This window comes from Tympanuchus pallidicinctus, unplaced genomic scaffold (assembly GCF_026119805.1).
Source record: "Tympanuchus pallidicinctus isolate F22 unplaced genomic scaffold, pur_lepc_1.0 scaffold10, whole genome shotgun sequence".
In the NCBI taxonomy this organism is placed as follows: Eukaryota; Metazoa; Chordata; class Aves; order Galliformes; family Phasianidae; genus Tympanuchus; species Tympanuchus pallidicinctus.
The window spans coordinates 814634-839375 of NW_026294619.1; the positions used below are offsets into that span (position 1 = coordinate 814634).

General features: G+C 42.1%; 1 protein-coding gene and 4 non-coding genes across 9 annotated transcripts in view; 4 read left to right on the top strand and 1 right to left on the bottom strand.

The window, feature by feature from the left end:
• Window positions 1–248: 248 nt before the first annotated feature.
• The window catches only part of SPICE1 (spindle and centriole associated protein 1), a 30167-nt gene continuing 5673 nt past the window's right edge, over window positions 249–24742 (top strand). For 3 of the 5 annotated variants that reach the window (XM_052704320.1, XM_052704329.1, XM_052704335.1), the window contains exons 1-12: window positions 249–405; window positions 797–844; window positions 1318–1464; window positions 5337–5439; window positions 6196–6317; window positions 10394–10494; window positions 10840–10976; window positions 11209–11349; window positions 12139–12404; window positions 21555–21686; window positions 22272–22422; window positions 24391–24615. In XM_052704320.1, coding sequence (XP_052560280.1) covers window positions 316–405; window positions 797–844; window positions 1318–1464; window positions 5337–5439; window positions 6196–6317; window positions 10394–10494; window positions 10840–10976; window positions 11209–11349; window positions 12139–12404; window positions 21555–21686; window positions 22272–22422; window positions 24391–24615 — 1663 coding nt within the window. In that variant the 5' untranslated portion in view covers window positions 249–315. The remainder of the gene's footprint in view (window positions 406–796; window positions 845–1317; window positions 1465–5336; window positions 5440–6195; window positions 6318–10393; window positions 10495–10839; window positions 10977–11208; window positions 11350–12138; window positions 12405–21554; window positions 21687–22271; window positions 22423–24390; window positions 24616–24742) is intronic. The other 2 variants (XM_052704311.1, XM_052704304.1) reach the window with 2 other exon arrangements.
• Window positions 9815–9896, bottom strand: TRNAS-AGA (transfer RNA serine (anticodon AGA)). The gene has a single exon. It is a non-coding gene; the product is annotated as a tRNA-Ser (tRNA).
• On the top strand, window positions 13278–13359 carry TRNAS-AGA (transfer RNA serine (anticodon AGA)). Its single transcript has one exon. It is a non-coding gene; the product is annotated as a tRNA-Ser (tRNA).
• TRNAS-AGA (transfer RNA serine (anticodon AGA)) lies at window positions 14672–14753 on the top strand. The gene has a single exon. It is a non-coding gene; the product is annotated as a tRNA-Ser (tRNA).
• TRNAS-AGA (transfer RNA serine (anticodon AGA)) lies at window positions 17623–17704 on the top strand. Its single transcript has one exon. It is a non-coding gene; the product is annotated as a tRNA-Ser (tRNA).

Sequence of the window (24742 nt, forward strand, 5' to 3'; positions counted from 1 at the left end):
GCTCAGGGGCGTCTCCTCGTGCTACGAGGCGCCCGTCAGGGGCTTTCCTCATGGAAAACCCAGAGCATAGGGAGGCGGCGGCATGAGGCGCGGGTGAGCCAGGACGCGAAGAAGCGCGATCGGGGGTAACGAAGATGACTTTTCGGCGGAGGTCGCCGAGCGTCAAGGCGAAACCCTAAGGGGAGCCGGCGGTGGCGCAAGGCGGAGCTAGCCGCCGCCACGTTCCACCCCTCGGGGCGCGGCGAATGGCTCCGTCCCTGTGGCAACGGAGAGAGGGTGCGCGCGCGGCCCGCTCGAGCCGCCGGCGGGGCGGCCATGTCGCTGCTGAGCGGGCCCCGACCGCGGCTCCGCGGCGCTGCCAGGAAGGGACCGAGGAAAGCGACGGCGGCCAAGCGGGATTGGGACGTAAGTGCTGTCTGCGACGGGAGCGGCCTGCTCGGCGCCGGGCAGGGCGGGCTCCGTACGGGGCTAGGGGAGCCTTGTGTGGCTGCTCGTGGGCGCCGAGCCGCCCGATCCGGCCGTGAGCGGTTGGGGAAAACCTGGGGGGGGCTCTGGGCGGGAGCGAGCCAGCCACCATCAGTGCTTGCACAGCCAACTCCCCTCCTCGTTCCCCTTCCCTGTGGAGGCTTAGTTGTGTGGGGTGGTTTTCCAGTCCAACCTTTTTCACCGGCCTGGAGTGAGCAGGGCGAATTGGGAGTTCCTGAAAGTTTAGATATTGATGTGTACGGTTGTGTTATTTTTATCCTTTTTCTCCTCTTTAATTGCTTTTGTTGTCTTCTCTTGTTCCTTTGTGCAGAGTACTGTCCATGATTTGACGGTTCACCGTGCAACTCCTGAGGACATCGTAAGTGTAATGTCTGAGCTGGTTCTGCAAGTGGTTGTTTTGATGGCCTCCAGGCAGCTACATTAGCAAGCACTTTCGTATTTATGTTTAAACTATACATATATCAGTGTTAGAAGAAGAGTGAGAACTTCACTGATGATTGACACGAGCATTAAATCGGGAAAATGCAACGGCTTTCTACATGGGAATGTTTGTGCGTTTGTTCTCTGTTGAGAAAACTCTTGATTTAGTGGTGGTGGGCAGATGGAAGCTGTGAGGCTTCCTCCATTCACCTTTGAAACTACTTTAAACATGGCTAGTGTTGGTGGCATTTGACACTTGAGGATGTTTATGAGTTTTTTGTTTGTACTACCATGAAATAAAACAACCACCATGTTGTAAAATCAAGATAGAAGAGTTGTCATCATGGTCTTACTAGTTTTTCTTTTACATTGTACTTTCATTTTAAACTAGTTTCTTTCATGTTTACATAGCTGCGTCGCCATGAAATACACAAATCAAAAAACAAAGCACTGGCACATCTGGAACTGCAAGAGAAGGCACTGAGAAGAAAATGGAAGAAGCAAAAACAGTTGGCCCCTGATTCGCTGGAGAAAAGGAAATTGGCCCTGATGCATGAGGTAAGAGCAAAATCTGTGCTTTCAGCCTGCTGCAAATGATTTGCAGTAGTAGTAGAAAGCTGCTTTTGCACATCAGTGAAAATCAGTTCCTCTTTTTGTATAGTTGGCCTTCATGTGTGCATACTTTCTTTCTCCTCTACATGCGGTAGCTTGACATAGACTGTGTAACATCTTACCTGTACAGTTAGAGTATCTGTATGGACTGTCTACACCCTCTGTAACCTGCAGGTCTCTTTGCATTTGCACAGGAACTGTTTGCAGAGTTAAACTCTGTGCTGTGAAAAGGATGCGCATTCTTTGTGTCCTCAGTTCTATCTTGCCTCCTTTTCTCCCTACCTAGTATTTTTCTTTGTTTGATGAACACATGAACGTTTATAGTTTTGAGAAGGACATCCTTGTCCGCCATTCCTTATTGACACAGGGGAAATGCAGGGGACCAAAAGGTGAAAGGCAAGAAGTGGAGAAGGAAGAGCTTGTCTGGAAGGAAAGATGATGAAACAAAGGTTGAGTTGGCTGGCAGACAGATCTGTCAACTAAGAGTATAAATGTTTGTTTACTAGACAGTCTGAATTATTCTCACTGAAAATACTGTTTAAATTGCTTTTGAACTTTCTACAATAGCAGCAAAACTAAGTTTAGCTTGCAGAGAAGGAGGCCTTCAGTGGCTGACAATAGATTTCTCTGTTAAATACCATCTTCTTGTTTCACACAGCAGGATACTACTTGCCAAATGTCATGAAAACTAATCTCAAAATATAGTAGCTTTGAAACTTCATCAGCACTTGGACAAACCCAAAGGTGATCTTGTTCATTATCGTTCAGTGTCAACAGTGTTCTGGCAGATAAAGCAATGATGTACTGATTCAGCAGTCCTGTGTATGCACAGTAGGTTAACTGTCAAAGACTTCTATTTCTCATCTTGTTTTTGTAAATTTTCAGAAATCTTGCTGTGAACTTTGAGAACACTGACACATAGACAAAAACGAATGAAAGTATTAGGTTTTAAAAATCACCTACTAGATTTGTATTTAATACCTTTTTTGTCTCCAACTACAACAAAATTTATGTTAGGGGTATTTGTAACCAAGAATCACTTTGATTTAAACATTTGTTATTTTCATGCTTTTATACCAAGTCCATTTTAGGGCAGTGTTCTAGGAAAAAACCCATAGGCTTTTAGACATAATTCCCTGGTGCAGGCTAGATCCAAGAAAAATTTCTTCAAGAGATGCATATACCAAATACAGGTAGGACCACAAGCTCTTAAGTGTGTTTGGACTACTTAATATACGACTTGCTTGTTTCACACATTTGGAATAGTTTTCTGTATTTCTTGCCATTTGTAATGATACTGCACTAATTTTAATTCCTCCTGAGCAGATTTCTCCCCTGTATTTAAAAGAGTACTTACTTTTAATCAACGTATTCTGTGTCTACTTCTGAATCTGAGAAAAAACTGTTCTAAATAGGAAGACGTAAGATGATTCCAGGCAAAATGAAACACATGCTGCTGTTGCTTCTTGATGTACTGGCATCTTCTTGAATGTGAATTATGAATATGGAGAAGAGTCACTATTTTCCTGTATCCCCAAGTTAAATTCTGTTAGTCACTGGTCCTGTTGTTCAGAGTAATTGAAGAACTTCTTCAGTCTGCATTTTCCAGTACAGCATAAGCACTGTGGGTTATCTCCTTGCTTCTGTTATTCAGTGATTTTTGTTTACTGTTGCAAGATCTCAAGCCCCTTGAGTCTTAATCAACTGGAGGCAAAATTTAGGAAGATGGTGCCTGTAGCATATCTTTTCTTGTATCTATATGTTGAAGAGAGAGAGTAAAAATTACCAAATGGATGAGCTTAACTTTCGGCTTTTGAGGGAGGGGCTTGCTAAAATTCTGAAGGAAAAATTATATGACTTTCATTTCAATTACTGAATTGTGAGTGGTCCTACAGCCTGTTTCTAAAATAATGTCAGTGCATTACACTGAAGGGTACATAGTGAATGTATTAGTGTAGTTGAAAAGGTTAAGATTAGTCCTGTTTAATTATCTTCAGTAACATTCTGAATTTTAATGAAATTTGTGAGTGCTATTAAACTGGGAGAAGGTACAGCACCCAGTGAGTGTGTTGAGGGAGTGTAAATGGGCCTGGATCTGTTGATCGCAAACAAATGTAAGCTAATTTACCTTAGGAACCATGGTCTAAAATGTTCTTAAATGTTGAGCAGAAGAGCAAAGCTTTGGAACCTAATAACGCTGAGCTAGTAGGGAGCACGAAAACAAATTAGTCAAGATCAGTTTTGTTGGAGTAAGTTTGTCACTTTAGTTTTCATTGCTTTGGGCAAAGGAGTCATGTTTTGGAATAGGTAAGCATTCTTACTTTTTTTCCTGTTTGGCCTTGCGTGACATCTAAAAACGTGCTTGATTTTAACATTAGATGGCTAAATGCAAAGTTAGTATTGAGGGTAAAAAGTAAATGATGATTTGGGGATTTAAATATATGATTACAAGAGGTGAATGTTCATTGGTTTGCTAAATTGATGATGAGGAAAAGTGATACGTTGCAGTGTAATTCAGTCTCAAAAGACTAGACAAATGTGTAAATGAGCCTTGCAGACATCCAGGTCAGTGCAGAAGGAGGGCAGGAGATGCAACGCATGTGGAGCAGAAGTTACATGCAGCCTGACGAGGGGCCTGTGGTGGAGCAGGCTGTTCCCCCTGCTGCCCATTGGGTGCTACATCAGGCGGATCTCCATGTGCAGCTGATGGAGGAGCCCATGGTACAGCAAGTGGATGTGGCCTGAGGGAGGCTGAGGCCATAGTGAGCCCCTGCAGGAGCAGGCACCAGGCCAGAGCTGCTGCCCATAAAGAGGTGCCCGCAGTGGAGCAGGAGGTCTGGGCTTGCTGCCACCTGTAGAGACATATATGGAGCAGTTCCTGAAGGGATGACCCCGTGGTATGGAGCTGTGCTGGAGCAGTGCCTGAAGAGCTACAGCTTGAGGGAAGCCCACGCAGGATCAGTTTGGGAATAATGGCGTCCTCTGGAAAGAACCTTGAGTGGAATAGGAGAACGCTGGCATATGAAGATGAAAGAGCAGCATATATGAGTGATGTTATGGACTGACAGCCCACACTCACCATCTGCTTTGGCTGCTCAGGGAGAAGAAATTGAAGAAGGTGGATGAGGGGAAGGTGTTTTTTCTTTGCTTTTAGTTCTTATGCTCTCCATTTCTAGCTTAATGAATGAAACTACTAGTTGGTGAGTTTAGAATTGTGTTCTGCCCACAGGAGACATTTTTCCATCAACTTCTGTTCAGTTAGCAGTAGCTGAATGTCCTTTTAAACTCAAAAAACTTCCCTCCCTAGGAGGCAGCTTTCATGGTTGCAGTAATGGACTTCAGATAGTGGGAGAGGGAGATACCTTGAATATAGAAGCTGTATCTTTGAGAAATGTGTGGACATGGCCAAAGCATTTTGTATTGCCAGATGCAGCCACCTGTATTTATGTCTGCTGAAGTTTGTATGAAGGTATGAGGCTTAATTTGAGGCAGGATTTCCAGTAATCAAGACTGAATGAAACAGTCTGAAATCATTTGGATCTAATCAACTAGTTCAGTTCTTGGTTGTCTGTCAGATGAGTCAGTGTTGACACTTCTGGAGAAATAACAGTTTAACTTTTCAGAAAAATGAGGTGAATTCTAGTCATTTGGAACAGATTACAGTCTTCTTATCTCTCTTAATTAGGACCAAGCCACACTTTGTAAACACTACCACCTTAGCTGTTCTTTTGCTAGCTGTTTTGAAGAACAGTACTCAAAAACAAAGGAAAAATCATTCTGCACAGTATGAAATATTTCCTTGTATGCTATACTTTCAGATTCTCTCTGATCAATATGATTTGCAAGATGTACTGAAACGGTCTGATCAGGTTATGGCTGTGGTAAAAGACTTGTTTGGGAATGCCCCTCGCATGCGAACAGGTAAACTGTCTCATTTATGTGTCAGTGCGTTCAAGACTAACTTCTTGCTTCTCATAATCTTGAGTTACAAAGTATTCTTTGTAACTGTTTTTGCCTGATGTGATATGACTGGTCGTGTTTATGTTGGATGAAACACAAATAAGGATAATATCTAATGTGGCAGGAGAGTGAACTGTGGCTGGTTGTTCCACTGTACCACTCCATAGTGGAATTTCTGATCACTTATTCTAAAATACCTGATGCTGATTTCTGCAACCAAGTTACCAACCAATACAGAGCACCAGTTCTTGACACAGTAGTAGTTCTGATTCTTGTTGCTATCCTGTTTGCCTCATTGTTTTTAGGTATTGTTGAAGATATATCAGCAACGTGTGAATAAATCTTTTCCATTTCTTATCTTGGTTTATGAATCCTTACACTTCTGAAAAGGATTGGCCATTTGCATGTGAGATGTTAAGCTTATCTTTTGTCTTCAGGCTGCATTTCTCTTTTGCATTTAATGACTATTCCAAATGACATGCTTTTTCTGCACTAGTTTATTTACACAGCTGAGAAGTACAGGAGCCTGATGGTGGTGGGGGAGCCTAGGTGATTGAATGTATTGAGATAATTCTGGTCTTTGTCAGTTATTCTGAACAACACCCATCATTGTGACCACTTCTGTGCAAAATGCAGGAATTTACATTTTGGTGCTTAGTCCTATCATGCACTGACTCAGCCCTTTCTGTTCTTCCCTGTTTTGTCTGATTCCTCTAGGTTTCCCTAACGTAACAATGGCTCCTAACTGTGACTTGGAATCATCTCAGGGACCCATCGTACAAAAATGGGAACCTCCCACTCAGCTTTCCATCCTTAATGAATCTGTCATGGATTCCCAGGTAATTAATTTCTATGTATGGTTCCATGTTTCTTGTTTGCACAAAATAGGGATATTCAAAGGTAAGTGTTTCCAAAGCAGACCTAAACATTTCTTCTGTGTACTGTATACAGTGCTAATAACAAGCAGAGAAAACTGCATTAAATTGACATGAATTTGTTTTGAGAGTCTGGGAATCATTAACTTTTTTATTTCTTAACCTTTGAGTAGAAGAAACTTTTTAAGTCTCACAATAGCAAGCTCTCCCTTTTAAATTCTGGAATTTCCAGTATGAGAGTGAAGTAATTGCAGGCTTAAAAAAAATCCAAAAGCCCAACTCTGGTGTCACTTAGACTTAATTGGTATCCATTCAAACATGCCTATGACTTTTTCTACTTTTGTGTCTACATATATGGATGTGTAGCCAACTGGGCTGCAAATTATATCTGATCACACACGTTTATGTATCCCACGTAATTCCAAAACCTTGATCAGTCCTATAGGTTTTATTTTTAATACCTCACGTTATTGTGCAATTATTTAGTTTGTGTAAAAGCTTAATGCTTGTTTAAACTTATTCAGAATTTTATTTTATTTAGCCTCAAGTGTTCTCATAGCATGACTTATAGCAGGAATATGCATACTTTGGTTTGAGAAGTGTAATGTGACACTACTGAAAAGTAGTTCAATCTGATGAATAACAAAAGAGCTGTGGAACTAAAAGTGCTGGTGTCATATTTTCATGTTTCCCTATTCCTGTATTTTATTATCTTGCACAAATGTCTGCATTCAGAATTGTAGTAGTGCTCGTGTAGTCAGATAATTTCAGTGTGTGGAGTTTTTGTTTTGTTTTGCTTTGCTTTTATAATGAAAAAATAACTGTAGCATCACTGAGTTGTATCACTGGATGCATGCAGTGGGACAGACATAGATTTTTAGAAGAAAATAGTACTGATAGATGTCTGCCTGAGTGTCTCTGAGATTTTCTTTTCCTTATATTCCTGTGAAAATCCCAGTTAAATGCTATCTGGTGAGGCGCACCCAGAAGGGCAGAAACCTGGTAGTTTGAGGAACACTAATTCCAAATTTGATTTGCTTTATGTGAATATGGTATGTGGGACTGTATTTGTTGTTTGTGTTTTACACGTAGAATGTAGACATATAAATATGCAGATCTCATGATAAGGTTGTTTAGTTTGTAATATCAAGTGACTGAAATTTTAGAAATACATAGCCTTTTATATATATAATTAAAAAAATTATATATAATAAAATATATATATATATAATTTTTTTTCCATCTTACTCCTACTATTGAGCAAAGACTTGCTGGACAAACTGAGGGATAAAAACAGAAAGTATAGGCAACGGAAGCAAGGATGGGTGACCTGTGAAGAATATGGGGTTGCTGTCCACTTGTGCAGAGATGAGATCAGGAAAGCCAAGGCGCAGATGTAATTAAACATTGTGAGATATGTAAAATAACAAGGGTTTCTTTAGATGCATTAGTCAGAAGAGACAGGCAAAGGAGACTGTGCCCTCTCTGGTAAATGAGAAGGAAGAACTGGCTTCAGTTGATGTGGAAGAGACTGAGGTGAGGTAAAGATGAGTTCTTTACTTCAGTCTTTGCTGCCAGTCAAACTTTCAATGCCTGTCATGTTCCTGAACCTCCAGAGGGGTTTAGGTGTGTCACGGAGTTGTCTAGATCAATCTATGCCCGTGACAGGGGGCAGCAGGCCCATGGGTCCCTCAGCCCAAAAATGGGAAGGGAAAAGGGAAGGTTAGGGAGATCGGAGCTGGGCCCAAAAACAGAACAGCAGCAATGATCTAAGGAGGAAACCTAATTTTACTAAACGTATCAGAATGCAAGATAACACAGTACAATACAATATGATTGGAATTGAGGCTAATAAATAAAATAAGAGAGAGAGTGTCAGAAACTGAAAGCCTTACTTTGAAGTGAAGGTGCACGGCTTGGGAGCACACCCACACACTGCCAGGCAGTGAACGAGAGTAGGAGATCCCATGACTTACCTTCCTCTCTGAATGTGAAGTCCTCTGAGATAAGTAGTACTTCTCTTTTGAGAACCAGGAATCTGAAAGGTTGTCAGTTCATGGAACTGGAGTATTAACTCTTTAATTCCCCATGCTTTACATGATGTTATGATGTGGAATACCAATAACAAAATTATAAAACCGTGACAAGGGGAGTGAAATCCCTCCTGTGTTAAGAACAGAGCAAGTCTGAGATCACGTCTTGAGGCTGAATGGATGACTGTGTCAGCAGCAAGGGAAGAGCTACTGTCTGGAGTTCAGTAAGGCCTTTGATATGGTCCCCCATAGCATCCTTCTTTCCGAATTGGGAAAGTATGGATTTGATGGGTGGACTGGTTGATAGACAAAGAAATAGTTGTAAGATCATACCCAGAGAGAAGTGGTCAACAACACAACGGAAATACAGGCCATTAAGCCTCATATGTGTGTATAGAAAGATATTGGAGCAGATCCTCCTCGAAGAGAGGAGGATGTGAGATCAGAAGGTAGTCTGAGCCAGACAGCATGACTTCACCAAGGGCAGATTGGCCTGATGAACCTTGTAACCTTCAGTGAAGGACTGACAGCATCAGTGGACAGAGGAAGAGCAAATGAGGTAATCCACCTGGACTTCTGCAAGGCCTTTGACATAGTCCCACACTACATCCTTATCTCCATTTTGGAGAGATACGGATTTGAAAGGCAGACTATCCAGTGGATAAGGAGTTGGCTGGCTGGTTGCAGCCAGAGGGTTGTAGTCAATGGCCCTACATCCAGGTGGAGAACGGTCATAAGTGCTGTGCCCCAGGAGTCCATCTTGGGACTGGTACTCTTCAACATCTTTATCAACGACACAGACAGTAGGATTGAATGCACCCTCAGCAAGCTTGTTGATGACACCAAGCGAAGTAGCGTAGTTGATGCTGCAGCCAGCAGAGATGCCGCCCTGTGAAACCTGCACAGGCTAGAGAAGTGGGCCGACATCAACCTAGCGAGGTTCCACAAGGCAAGAGCAATGTGTTGCACCTGGTTTGTTACAGTCCCAGGTTAGGTTTACGCACTGGGAGAACTCATTAAAAGCAGCCCTGTGGAGAAGAGCCTGGGGATCCATGTAGATTAAAAGCTTAACGTGAGCTCGGAATGTGCTCTCGCAGCCTGGAAGGCCAAATGCATCCAGGGCTACAAAAAGGGGATTGGACAGCAGGGAGGGGAGGTGACTGTGCACCTCTGTTCTGTCCTCAGGAGGACCCAGCACAAGAAGGATGCAGAGTTTCTGGAGCAGGTCCAAAAGGAGGGCCACAAAGACGATGGGAGGACTAGAGAACATCTCCTAGGAAGACAGGTGGGGGGAGATGGGTTTGTTTAGGCTGGGGAAGAGAAAGCTCCAAGGAGAGCTCTCTGCATCCTTTCACTGCCTGGAGGGAGCTTATGAAAATGGATATCCAAGCCACAAGCCATGAATTTCTCCAGGAAAAAGGAGCAGCCCGTAGTCGGCAGGATTCGAACCTGCGCGGGCAGAACCCAATGGATTTCTAGTCCATCGCCTTAACCACTCGGCCACGACTACTGCACGTCATGGGTGTGCACCGTCTGCCCCGAGGAACGCTATAAAATCGAGAGCAATGTGTGGATTGAGCGACTGGATGACACCGTGGTCAACCTCACCTCGTGGGAGGCACCCTGGCCCATAGCCACAGGGTTGGAGCGAGGTGGTACCTAAGGTCACTTCTGCTATGAAGGAGAGCGTTGGGATTTAGCTAACGTACTCTGCTGCATCTCTTGAGGGTGCAAGAACTGCCATAATCTTTTTCACAGTTTTTCAAAGGCCCTCTGAATGAGTCCTCCCCTCCATGAGTCACTCCTGCATCTCGAATAGCTTTTGTTTAGAGATAATTTTTTTTTTAATGAAAAATTCCACACAGTTTGCAGGTATTGTCTTTGTGGGATTGTGTTCATCTGCAGCTCTGCATTGGTGTTGTCAGCACTGCATCTGATATCTAACTTCTTCCTAGAGACCATTTGAAGTTACTCTGAGGTCTTTTTTATTTCTTTGTCTCAAAAAAGGCTCTTAATCAGGGGGAAGAAGAGGAGGCATTGTCCATATGCCAATCAGAAAATGGACAGCACGAATCTCTGAATTTCAAATCCAGTATCAATTGTGACAGGTCAGTGCAAGTATGTCCATTTAAGTTTTAACCCTTTTAATACTAGAAGTTAGTGTTAAATAGGCTGAGTTATAAAGGTGTTAGAAGATGTTGTATGAGAATAGTTAACTCAATCTTGCGTGGTTTGTTTCCTGTTTGCGTGATTTTTGTTTTTGTTCCCCCCATACTACTTTATTGACCTCGGAATTCTAAGGAAGCCTTTGTGCTAATCTTAAACCTGTGAATGAGCTTGAATGGAGAGCTCCCCTGAGTAGTTACGGAGAAAAAACTTTTTGTAGATTGCAGAAGTAATCTCAAGTCATGCTACTATATCGTGATTAGTTGTTATGCTTGTTTTGAATATAGGCTACTTCGTATATTGAGAGAAGAAAATTCCTCAGCAAATTCTGAGTTGTGGGCTGAAAGAGATTTGAGAAAAACTACTGTATCACAGGAAATACCTTTGACTCCAACAATTCCGTCTTCATCATTGGAACATTCAGGTTGGATTTGCTTAATCACAGCCTCTCAAGGGTTGTTAAGCTGTTTATAGGACCCTGTCTCAAGTTCCTTATCTGGGTTGAGATGAGAAATAGAGATGTGTTAATTTGGCTTAGATGAATTTTCACACTAAGAAGCCTAATTTTCTAGTATTTATAATGTCTTTATAACGTAGCACTATTAAGAACATAACTGAAATTTTATGTGTGTTTTTTTGCTTTGTATTTAAATCAGCCCTCAATGCTTCCAGTGTAGTCAAGAGAATCCATTCAAGACATCAGAATCAAGATGAAGAAGAGACCGTAGACTCTGCTTATACTGTGAGACAAGTGCTGAACCCAAACTCAAGCAAAGAAAAGCAAATTTCAGCAAAAAGTTTAGTACTTTCAAAAACAGCATTCTTCCTTTGACCAAGGTCCTTACTATCATGGGAAAATGTGTCTTGAAAAGGGGATCTTTGGAGGTCATCTACTCATGCTCCCTGCTCAGAGGAGAGCTAACTCCAAAGGTTCCGGGGGGGCTCAACTACTGAGGTTTTGAGAATTTGTAAAGGTTGACATTCTGCAACCCTTATGTAGTATATTCCAGTGACAAAGCAAAGTCCATAGGAAGGAGGAAACCATAAATGCAATTCTGTGATGCAACCCATTTTCTTGCTGAGCGTAGAGTTCTCTCCTTTGTGGTGCTTTTCTATTTCTTTTACAACTTTCTGTTCTATGCTGCACAGATATATTACGAATTTTCATCTCCTTATTCTGCACACCATTTATACCTGTTGCCAATCCCTATATACAACTATTAACATGAAAAGATTGTTGTAAAAGTTAGTAAATACAAGACCTGAAAGCAGCTGATGTTTTTCACTGGATGATCACTAGCAAACTGTTTCTGTGCTTCTAATTTGAAAGAAGAAAAGCAAAAATAGATGTCTAAGATAAATGCACCAGTGAAACTTGAGTGGAACCAACGTGGTGGCATAAAGTGTATTTTTGGATTATTGAAAATAATTGGAATGTCTGGGGGCATTCTTTGACGGTCCGTTACAGCTTAGTTCAGAAGAGGACCTCTCCTTTGATATATTTCAGTAAACAATATAATTTCATTCTTACTTGCAAAGCTTTCTATACAAATTGAAATTTCAATGACTTTTTTTTTTTTTCCTAGTGAAAAGGAAACAAACTGCACAGAACTCTACAAGGCAGAGGAGAGATGATTCTCCTGCTTATTCCATCCCCATGGACCTTCAGAGGGACAGTAAATCCAGCCTAGATGTTCTCAGCTGCATGATACACGAAGTGGAGCATGAATTAGAGGAATATGAGCGATGTACAGGCCGTGAGGTTAGAAGACTGCAGAAAAGTGAAGGCATCACCGGATTTACCTCGTCACTGGTGAATGCACTCTGTCGTTTGATGCGCTACCTCAAAGAGGTGAGAAGACTTTGAGTTCCTTCCGTAGAATGAATGTAAAAGGATATAAAATTACTGTAGAATAATCAACGTTGGTCTTCCCTGGCTCCTAGTTACTTCACTTTGAAGCCTAATTATTGTTACTTACTTGAATTGTATGCAACTAGCAGGTAAAGCTCAGCGTGTTAGAAACAGGGATCCCTTATGAAAACGTAGGAGATGACTACAATGAAAGACTCCTGGTGACTATTCACAAAAAATATTAATGGGAATATTTTTGAATTTAATTTCTTACGTATGTTCAGAATTGTAGCAGGATAATAACTACAGCTTTGTTGACAAATGTATTTTCTTCTTTCACTCTCAAAATGATACGACTGGGGCTACAAAAGTGTACCCAAATCCTATTTCTTTTTTCTTTAAGGGATTCCTTAGCTTTCTTCTTCCATTTATACCAGCATATTCATCTTAAGCAAGAACAACGTGTAGTGCTGACAGCAGCAATGCAGAGCTGCAGATGAACACAATCCCACAAAGACAATACCTGCAAGCTGTGTGGAATTTTTCATTAAAAAAAAAATTATCTCTAAACCAAAGCTATTCAAGATGCAGGAGTGACTCATGGATTCAGAGGGCCTTTGAGAAACTGTGAAAAAGATTATGGCAGTTCTTGCACCCTCAAGAGATGCAGCAGAGTACGTTTCCTAAATCCCAACGCTCTCCTTCATAGCAGAAATGACCTTAGATACCGCCTCGCTCCAACCCTGTGGCTATGGGCCAGGGTGCCTCCCACGAGGTGAGGTTGACCACGGTGTCATCCAGTTGCTCAGTCCACACATTGCTCTCGATTTTATAGCGTTCCTCGGGGCAGACGGTGCACACCCATGACGTGCAGTAGTCGTGGCCGAGTGGTTAAGGCGATGGACTAGAAATCCATTGGGTTCTGCCCGCGCAGGTTCGAATCCTGCCGACTACGGGCTGCTCCTTTTTCCTGGAGAAATTCATGGCTTGTGGCTTGGATATCCATTTTCATAAGCTCCCTCCAGGCAGTGAAAGGATGCAGAGAGCTCTCCTTGGAGCTTTCTCTTCCCCAGCCTAAACAAACCCATCTCCCCCCACCTGTCTTCCTAGGAGATGTTCTCTAGTCCTCCCATCGTCTTTGTGGCCCTCCTTTTGGACCTGCTCCAGAAACCCTGCATCCTTGTTGTGCTGGGTCCTCCTGAGGACAGAACAGAGGTGCACAGTCACCTCCCCTCCCTGCTGTCCAATCCCCTTTTTGTAGCCCTGGATGCATTTGGCCTTCCAGGCTGCGAGAGCACATTCCGAGCTCACGTTAAGCTTTTAATCTACATGGATCCCCAGGGCTGCTTTTAATGAGTTCTCCCAGTGCGTAAACCTAACCTGGGACTGTAACAAACCAGGTGCAACACATTGCTCTTGCCTTGTGGAACCTCACTAGGTTGATGTCGGCCCACTTCTCTAGCCTGTGCAGGTTTCACAGGGCGGCATCTCTGCTGGCTGCAGCATCAACTACGCTACTTCGCTTGGTGTCATCAACAAGCTTGCTGAGGGTGCATTCAATCCTACTGTCTGTGTCGTTGATAAAGATGTTGAAGAGTACCAGTCCCAAGATGGACTCCTGGGGCACAGCACTTATGACCGTTCTCCACCTGGATGTAGGGCCATTGACTACAACCCTCTGGCTGCAACCAGCCAGCCAACTCCTTATCCACTGGATAGTCTGCCCTTCAAATCCGTATCTCTCCAATATGGAGATAAGGATGTAGTGTGGGATTATGTCAAAGGCCTTGCAGAAGTCCAGGTAGATGACGTGGAACTGTCTCCTCTTCCTGGGTAATGCAGTCACTCCTTCATGGTAGGCCACTGGTTTGATCAGATACCATCTGCCCTTAGTGAAGCTGTGCTGGCTACTTTGGGTCATCTCCTCTTTCTGCATGTACCTTAACACAGCTTACTGAAGGATCTGAGGTAAGGCTCACTAGATCTCTCCTCTTTGACTTCCTTTTTCAGGTTGAATAGTCACTGGAAAAAATTGAAAAGTGTTTTTGTATTAAATGTAGCTCATAACACTTGTTCTGTGTTCTGAGTTGCACTTTGGAAGCAGAGTATGAAATTTGTTGAGGTTTTTGGTTGTTTGTTTTTTTGCAATGATGTGTTTTCTGTTTAGTAGGAAAGAATCAACTTAATAGTATCTAATTCATGTTATAATTATAACATAATTTTCATCCTTGTTCCTCGGGGCAGACGGTGCACTCCCATGACGTGCAGTAGTCGTGGCCGAGTGGTTAAGGCGATGGACTAGAAATCCATTGGGTTCTGCCCGCGCAGGTTCGAATCCTGCCGACTACGGGCTGCTCCTTTTTCCTGGAGAAACTCATGGCTTGTGGCTTAGACAGGTGTGCAGTTCTCCTGGTGAAAAGCTGCCTGGATGCCTGGGCCCGAGGAATTGTGGTGAATGGATTTATATCCAGTTGGAGGCTGGTCAGAGGTGGTGTCCCATAGGACTTGATACAAAGAGTGGCAAAGCTGGTGAGTTGTCTAAAGAGGAAGTCTTTATGAGGAGCAGCTGAGGGACCTGGGGTTGTTTAGCCTTGGAAAAAGGAGACCTTGTTGTCCTCCTCATCTACCTCAGAAGAAGTTGTAGTGCGATGGGGTTTGTTTTCAGTTCCATGCAGGGAGTGAGAGGACAAGAGGTAATGTTTTCAGGTTGCATGGGGGGAGGTTTAAGTTGGATACTAGGAAAAGTTTCTTCACTGAAAGGGTTGTGAAGCACCTGGACAGGCTGCTCAGTGAAATAGTTGAGTCCCTATCCTTAGAGATGTCTAAAAGATGTGCTGACTAGGGATGTAGTGTAATAATTCAGTTGACAGTACTAAGTTAGCACTGAGTTAAGTCATAGGTCTTTTCCAAACCAAATGATTCTATGATTATGTAATCTTCACTGTCTATTCCTCTTCTCATGCAGCTTTAAATTATGTTTAGAGTTTGCAAATTCACTGGGAAGATGTATAGCTTCTCTGTACTTTTTATTTATTTATTTTTTAAACTAGTGCCTGCAGTGCTAGGAATAAAAGCGCTTGTGTGCACCATCTTGCTTCCACAGTAGTATTAGTAAATATCCAAGGTCAGCATTAGGTAGATGGCACTATGTTTCAAGATAACAAATCGGTGTTGGCTATTTAAGATGTCTGTGATTTCAGGTAAGCAACCAGTCTTCCAGACATACTGAAGCCTATCGGAAAATTCCCCTTTCTGAGGAGAAAAAGATTTCCCAGTTTTGCTGCAGAAAAGCCAAACACAGTTGATGATAAAACTCGTTGCTTGATTTATTCTCAAAATGATAATAATAATTAGGAGGAAAACCTTGAATTAATGAATCTTGCATGAAAATTGTATTAATAAATGATTTTTTAAAAATCGACTACTAAGAGAAGAGGATAGTGAATATGAAAGAAGCTAGGGAAAAAAAAAAGCGCCTGCTGAAATGTTTGACAACAGATAGGAAATTGTTAAAGCAAAGCAGATAAACCTGACTTGAATCACAAGTCTTGGGTTGGAAGGAACCTCAAAATCCATCCAGTTCAAACCCTGTGCCATGTGTGGGGTTGTCAGCCATTAGATAAGCGCCCAGGGCTCCATCCAAACTAGCCTTGAATACCTTCAGAAATGGGACATCCACAACTTCTTACTCAGCAGTGGTGAAACTTCACCTTGAGTACTGTACTCAGTTTTGGGCCCCTCATAGACATCAAGGCCATGGAGCATGCCCAGAGAAGGGCTGCAAAATGGGTGAGGTCTGGATCGCAAGTCTTACAATGAGCAGCTTAGGGAACTGGGATTGTTTGGAGGAGAGGAGGCTCAAGAGACATTATAGCTCTGTAGAAGTACCTGGAAAGAGGTTGTGGCAAGGAGGTGGTCAGCCTCTTCTGTTTAACTAGCGACAGAGCTAGAGGGAATGGCCTCAGGTTGTGACAGGAGATTTAGGTTGGACATTAGGAAAGATTTCCTCTAAAGAGTAGTTAGGCATTGGAATGGGCTGCCCAGGGAGGTGGCTGAGTCACCATCCATGGAGGTTTTCAAGTAACGTTTAGATGGTGCTGTAAGGGACATGGTTTAGTGGGGAAATATTGGTGGTATGTGGGCAGTTGGACTGCATCATCTTGGAGGTCTTTTCCAACCTTGGTGATTTTGACTCTCTGGTCAGTCTGTTCCAATGCTTCACCCTCTGAGTAAAGAGTATCCTCCAAACCATCTAATCTAAATCTCTTCTTTTAATTTAAAACTATTCCCCCTTGTCCTATCACTACCTGCCCATGTAAAAAGTCCTCTTCTAGTTCCTCTTCAAACTGTATAACTGTTGGAAAAAAATGTTTTAAAATCTTTCTCAGGGTGTTTAATAATACAAAAAAAAAAAAAAAAAATTGAAATTCTATTTATATGTTTATTTCCTGTAGGGATGTGCAGTAACTTACTCCTGTGCCACGCAGTATTCAATTTACATGCAAGAAATTACTTTGATTAAGACCTGTGTTGCAAGCAAACAGTAAATATTCAATTCGTGAGTGAGAAACCACTATTTCCAGATGATGGGTCTTGGCTGAGAAGAGCTTATGTTTTAAACGCAGCTCTTAACACTCATTCTTTGTTGAAGCTGCCATGCTTGAGCAGGGTAATAAATTTAGAGTTTGTGCAGTTACAGGGAAGGACATTTTTGGACTATAGAGGGAGAGATCCCAATTTAGTAGGAAAACATCAAGTTGCTAGCATCAAATTCACGCTGTAATTGCATTTATAACACTATTTAGTTTCTCCTTATGTTCTATAGAAGTTAGTTAAAGCCAATCTTCATAATTCTTTCAAAACTGCTTATGAATTTTAAATGTAGCAGCTAAGAAAGAAAAATAGGACATCTATAAAGTAATCATCCAATACATCTTAAAGGCCAAGGAATCTGAGTTTTTCTAGAGGCTATTGTGTTGTGAAAGACGTATCCTGACCCTGTGTTTCTAATTTTTACTAAGTACCTCTTTTTTAATCTGATAGATGTGTTGTCATTTCTTCCTTCCAGGAGTTGATTGCATGCAAAATCATCTTCAGCTTGTAAAAGTGTACAGTCCAAATTCATAAGTGGAAATGGGCAGCAGTTACTCAAGCTACAAAGTGTGCTTGATTGTCTTTGTTGTTCCTCGGGGCAGACGGTGCACACCCATGACGTGCAGTAGTCGTGGCCGAGTGGTTAAGGCGATGGACTAGAAATCCATTGGGTTCTGCCCGCGCAGGTTCGAATCCTGCCGACTACGGGCTGCTCCTTTTTCCTGGAGAAACTCATGGCTTGTGGCTTAGACAGGTGTGCAGTTCTCCTGGTAAAAAGCTGCCTGGATGCCTGGGCCCGAGGAATTGTGGTGAGTGGATTTATATCCAGTTGGAGGCTGGTCACGAGAGATGTGTCCAGGGATTCAATACCTGGAACAGTTCTTTTAAATATCTTCGTTAAAGATCTGAACATGGGTTCCTAAATAAGACTAAATGTCATCTGCTGTCCTGGCTGAACAAGGAGGTTTTGCTGATAGTCTGAGGGAAAAAAGAGTTTACCATCTTTGGAAGAAAGGTCAGTCTACTCAGGTGAGGATGTTGCTGTGGTATGCATGGGGAAAATTAGAAAGGCCCAGCAAGAACTTAATCTGGCCATGATCGTTGAAGATAACAAAAAATATTTTTATGAATATATAAACAGCAAGAGGAGGGCCAAGGAGAGTCTCCCGCCTTTATTTGGTGCAGCAGGGAACATTATCACTGAGGACATGGAAAAGGCTTATGTTCTCAGTGCTTTCTGCTGTCTTTCATAGTCAGGCCAGTTATCTTCAGAGTACTCAGCTTTCTGAGCTGGAAGACAGGGATGGGGAACTGAATAAGCTTTCCGTAATTCAGAAGGGGAAACAGTTTAGCAACGTGCTACTTGATCTGGACTGTCACAAGTCCATAGGACCAGATCGGATCCATCTGAGGGTAATGAGGGAGCTGGTGGAAGTGATTGCTAAGCTGTTTCCATCATTTATGAGCAGTCCTGGTCAACTGGGGAGGTCCCGGATAGTGGAAGACTTGGAAATGTGATGCTCATCTAGAGAAAGGGTCAGAAGGAGGATCAGGGGAACTACAGTCCTGTCAGTTTGACCTCAGTATTCGGAAAGCTTGTGGAGAAGATCATCTTGACTGTGATCATGTGGCAAGCGCAGAACAACCAAGGGATCAGTCGTAGCCAGCATGAAAGGCAGGTCCTACTTGACCAGCCTCATCTTTTATGACTAGATGACCTGCCTAGTGGATGAGGCTGTGGACATACTCTACCTGGACTTCAGTGAAGCCTTTGACACTCTCTCCCACAGCATCCTCCTGGAGGTGCTGGCAGCTCATGGCTGGAGCTGGACAAATGTATTCTTTGCTAGATGAAAAACTGGCTGGATGTCTGGGCCCAGAGGGTGATGATGAATGGAGTTAAATCCAGCTGGTGAGTGGTCACTAGTGGTATTCCTCAAAGGTCAGTATTGGGGTCAGCCCTGTTCATTATTTTTATTGATGATATGAACTAGAGGATTGAGTACACACACAGAAGTTTGCAGATGATGTGAAGTTGGGAGCAAGTGTTGATCTTCCTGAGGGTAGAAAGGCTCTGCAGGGGGATCTGGATAGTCTGAATCGATGGGCTGAGGCCAATTGTATGACCTTTTAACAAGATCAGTTACAGGGTCCTGTGTTTTGGTTAAAACAGCAGGCTGGCCCAGGCGTCATTACAGGCTTGGAGCAGAAAGCTGTGTGGGAGGAAAAGGATCTGTGTATGTTAGTTGACAGCAAGCTGAGTGTGAGCCAGCAGTGTGCCCAGTTGGCCAAGAAAGCCAGTGGGCATCCTGGCTGGTATTAGAAATAATGTAGACCGCAGACCAGGGAGGTAATTGTCTCCCTTGTACTCAAGTGCACCTTGTATACTGCATTCCGTTCTGGGCCCCTCACTACCAGAAAGACATTGAGGCCCTGAGAGCGTGTCCAGAGAAGGGCAGCTAAGTTAGTGGAGGGTCTGGAGCACAAATCTGATGGGGGGCGGCTGAAGGAAGTGGGACTGAAGAAGAGGAGGCTCAGGGGATATCTTATTGCTCTCTACAATTCCCTGTAAGGAGGTTTTTGCAAGGTGGGAGTCGGTCTCTTTTCTCAGGTAACAATGATAGGATGAGAAGTAATGGCTTTAAGTTGCACTGGGGGAGCTTCCGTTTTGATATTAGGAAAAAATGTCTTCTCAGAAAGAAAAAAAAGAAGAGTGAAGCATTGGAACAGGCTGCCCAGGGAGATGGTTTATCCACTGTTCCCACAACAGGGTGGATGTGGCACTGAGTAATGTGGGCATGATGGTGATGAGTTGATGGTTGGGCTAAGATGATCTTAAAGGTCTTTTCCAACTATAACAATTCTATAAAATGTTAGAATTTTACTTTTTTTTTTTTTCCTTGCCATTCTTCAAGACATTATTCCTTCGCAAGACACAGGGGATGAATACATAGCAAGGTACATTCATGTAATATGTGCATACTCATATGTTCTCTGTCTCTGCTTCTGTGTATTCTGCTGCAGTGTTAAAACAAGTTTATGTGATTAGGGGTACTCCTGGCAGTAGGCTGGAATGAAGACAGTTCTTTCAGGATATAGCAGACTTACATTCTGTCTGATGATAGGAATATAAACAGTTATGATGATATACATAGTAGTTAGCTGACAGTCTCCCCATACATAAATGTAAGATGCATATCTGTGTGGAATCTTTTCCTCTTAGACTAATGTAACTAAATTAACTAAATAAGATTCACTATCATTGTATTATTAGAAGTTGCAGTAGCTCTTCCACTCACTTGGAGGCATCCATACAGGCTTCATCACTGCTGCCAGGGTTGGAGTTCTTATTTTGTGCTTTCTCTGGTTTCTGAAAAGGTAGGGTTATGTTTGTTTACATTTGCTACCTCAGTTTGCTGCACTTGCGTCAGTGTGAAAAATCTGTTCTCTCAACCTGGAAGAGAACTAGAAAATGGTTAGACCATCTGATTGGCTTAGGTGGGATGTATCTGAGTGTCTCTAGTAACAACTACTCTGTTTTATTCTCAATAATATCTACTTCTTCATTCGTTCTTTGTAGCTGCAGAGCTGTTTTGCCCTCATGCTTGGTGTTTTTCCACATCTGATACCGATGCTAATAATAAATAATCTACAGTCCATGACAGGCAGCTCTTGTAATTCTGCCTGCACAGAGAAGATGACCCAAACTGCTTTTCAGGATCCTTTTGGAGATGGGATGTATGTCTTTTATTCAAGAATTTCTTTGAGTAAATACAGGCTGCCATTTGTGGTATGGGCTCATTTCCTAATTCTGATGTATCTGATGCTCTGTAAAACATCTGCTCCACTAGCTGGGGTAAAAATGGCAGTCGTGTGGTTTGTGTACTCAGTAGGGGTGGGAGGGAGTCTCGGGTGTTTTGTCATGTACAGGAAGCCTGTCTGCTGCTGTACCTACCTTAAAAAATTGTAGATCAACTGTATCTTTTGAGGGTGAATGATTCTTTACAGTGAGGTCTTTTTGCCTTGTGTTCCAGTAGATTCCTCAACGCTTTTCTTTTTTAAAAAAAAAACAAACCGTACAAAAAAAGGGAACTTAGAACTTTTTCTCTCTATGAGAGCAGTGAGCTAGTGCTTTCTCTTTTGTTTAGTCAAATCTGTCTTTATTAGTGAATTAAGAAAGACAAAGATAAGGAACAGGGTAGCAAAGGATAGTGACAAGCATTGGTGTACCCAGAATTATTTCATTTCTACATGGAGAAGATTCAGTGCCTTAAAAAATGATGTCCGTTTGGGGAGGAAGATGTTTTTTTCTGCCTTTGTTGTTTCAGCCTATAAAAGTTGCAAGGATTTAAAGGATTCCCTCTGGTGTTGTGGAGTAACAAACAACAGTAAGGTCACTGAGGGTTCTCAAACACTGGAAATTGGATTTTGTAGTGAAGGTACTGCAGTCAGTCAGACAACAGTGGGAAGAGCTGTTACAGGATAATGTGTGTGAGTCATTCCTGTTTTCAAATACTAATTTCTATCATAGGCTTTTAACTTTTTCTCCCTGTTTAGAGTGAAATGCAACTGCATGAGAAAGAGATGATGAGGCAGCATCATGAAGAGATGTTGAATGAGCACAGAGAACTAATTGATGCTCTGACTGCTGAAATACTTCTAGTAAGGGAAGAAAACATTGCTATGCAGGTACTAAGCCCCTTTCTCCAACTTGCTAGAATAGTGAGTTTTGCTGCAAGCATATAGACTGAGATGCATTGTCTGTATGTTCAGGAAATAAAATGATAAAATTAAATAAGGAGTCTGAGAATGTCAGCTATGGGACGGGGATGTTTGTAAACATTTTATCTTTATAATGTTTAACTTTAATTCCTGAGAAAATGCTCATTCCCTGCAGCTGACTTTTTTTTCATTACATACAATCTAATGATCCACATCTGCAGCTACTAGAGCTGTGAAATAGAATAAACATAATACTACATTCTCATTTTTTTCAGTTTGCAGTGATGGTAGATTATTGTTTACGTCTGGAATTGAAGCAATAAATCAACTTTGGAGAAGAGATGATAAGGAAAAGGAAAAATGAGAATTTCTTTGATCCAAGAGAAAAAAATAAAGGATAAATGTAGAGATGTGGATAATTCATACCTCACTGCAATCTCACAAATTCATGCAGAGATATTAAGAGGCCAGATTTCTTCTCAGTGCTGCTTGCGATCTATAGTTCTCTGATTCATATTGCTAGAATAAAAATCTGTCTCTTTTTTTCCTTAGAAAAAGCTTCAGCAGTACATGATCGAAACAGATGAAAAGATGACCTCTCTCACACAAGCATTTAAAGGCCTCCCTTTGATAGAACCTAGGAGAGAAGACTTAAGTCCATGCCATTTTGGAATTGCACACAAAAGTCCGTCATGCACCCAAGGTAATGTGTATGCATGTGTGAAGGAAATGAGAGGCTACTTTTATTCTTACAGTGGAAAACGTGGTGGTTAATAGATGTCTGTTTGAATAAAAGCGTCTTGTGAACTTGAATCTCACTTCTGGAAAGTCATATGCTGTGGGTTCTGCTGCAAGCATAAGCACTTATCTACAGATTTATTTATTTTTTTAGATTTACTTATTTATTATTGTATGCTGAATTCTCTGTCTCAGTCTGGACTTGAAAGTTATCCATATAAAGAACTCTGGACATTTTAGTGACAAGTCATGTACAAAAAAAGAGGCAGAAGGGGAGTAACCTTTCCCAACAAATGAGGGGCATCCTTTTCCTTACCCCAATAAGATATAAGGTCACGTTTGTCCTGAGGGTCTTACAAAAAAAAATAAAAATAAAAATAAAATCCATCTGAAGCAGGATCCTGGATTCTACCTTTCTGTTGCTGAGGCATACTGATAGTTTGAGATTGGTTCTTCCATTAAACACTGGAGGTCGCTGCTGACCAGAAACAGCAGTTGCTTTGATTTGTGAAGCAATCAAGCACAAGGCTGTTATTTGATGTTGGTGAGTTATATCGGAGGTGAATGACCACTTGAGAGCATTTATGACCATTTGGGACCATTTATGACCATAAACATTATCTTAGGCAAACAGCTCCTTTCGGCTCTTTGCTTTACAGAGTGCTTTTTGTCTCTTGTATTTTGGGATCACGTGTGTTCTCCCTGAATTTCCAGTAACTTTACTACTGGGAACAAATGTCCTGAGCAAAATCATGAAGGGATAATTCAAATGTAGCATTAAGGAAGCAGTGCATACAAGTATATTAAAATTACTGTGGTCTCACAGCTAGCTGCAGCTTTGAGTTTGTGCATTTCATACCTTCCTGGTATGTTCAGTGTAGATGATACACAAACTAGTTTTAGTCGAGTACTGAGGAATAGCTTGTATCTTTACTGGAGAGATGTTTTGATTTGAATTAAGTCATAATAAGAGCACCAGAGAGTTCAAAAAAGCTTTGAATTTTTCTCCACTCTGCCATGAACAGGGATAGTGTATATTTACTCTCCTGAGCATATTATCAAATGCAGCTTGCTTACATACCTGTGCCTCACAAGTCATGTGTCTTTACATTTCATGCATGGGCTACAAACAGATCTCTATCTAGTATCCTGAAGTGGGGAGGTTATGTACATAGATTGCTTTGGAAGTAACGCCTCCTACTTATTCCTGTGGAAATGCTACAGATATGAAGAGCTCAATAATGCTGCTTGATAGAGCCAGTTCTCAGCTACAAAATACTACTTGTCAGCATAGTTACCACCATTAGCTGTGCATTTTTGCCAGCAATGAACAAGAGCCTGTATGGCATGCTTATCAAAATCTGCACTGGCACAATGACCACTGTTGAAATGCACCACCCGCCACCTCAGTGTGCTCATATCCACTGTTTGGTCTCCATAAATGTTCAGCAGATGTCAGTGAATGTCAGTGTGTGCCTTTGTTTCTGCATGGAGGAATTAACGACACCCCTTTGCTTCGTTTGCACTTCTATGTCAGGCACCATTTTGTCAGGCTGCCCCTCTTGCTGCTATCTGTTACATGGCAATAACATATAACAGTGTTGGCGAGAAGGTTCAGCCTCTGCTGCCAAACCACCAACATCTATCTCTGGCACTGTGGGCCAACAGAAGAAAATAGGAAGCATAACTTTCTGAGCAGAATTTGTATAATAGCATTGTTGGGTTTTTTTCTCCCCACTCTCAAACCCAGTGAAAGTTTTGTACCTGGGGAGATCAGAAGAAAGCTGGGATTGTGTCGGGAATGTGCTCTAGTGTGTCTTTCCAGAAACCTAAACGTAAGAATTGTCATTGAGATTTTTCTTTACATAGGTTTTGCACTAATGCTAATTCTGCTGTTCTTTAAATTCTACTCCTGCTTCATCTCTTCCTTTAGAAAAACCTGATCTGAGCTATTTTGAATCCAGGACTGGTGAAGGCGAAAGGAAGAATATGCTGAAATTCCCACAGGAAGAACACCCTGTCAGGACTCCTCAGAGGCCATGTGCCCCAGGTGATGCGGCAGCAGGTAGAAGCTGGCCAGCTCAGGTCTTCCAGCCAGCTGTACTGTTGTCACCACCCCGACAGAAGGACAGTCCGGAATTGTCTCCCTTCCAGAACAGTGAGATCTCTCTGGCTAAAGTAGATTTGGAAGTCTGTGTAGTGTGTTACTATTTCAATGTCTGAGGCTCATATTACCTTTGGAGTTATTTTCGCTTATTTTATTCTGCCCAGACACCTTGGCCCTA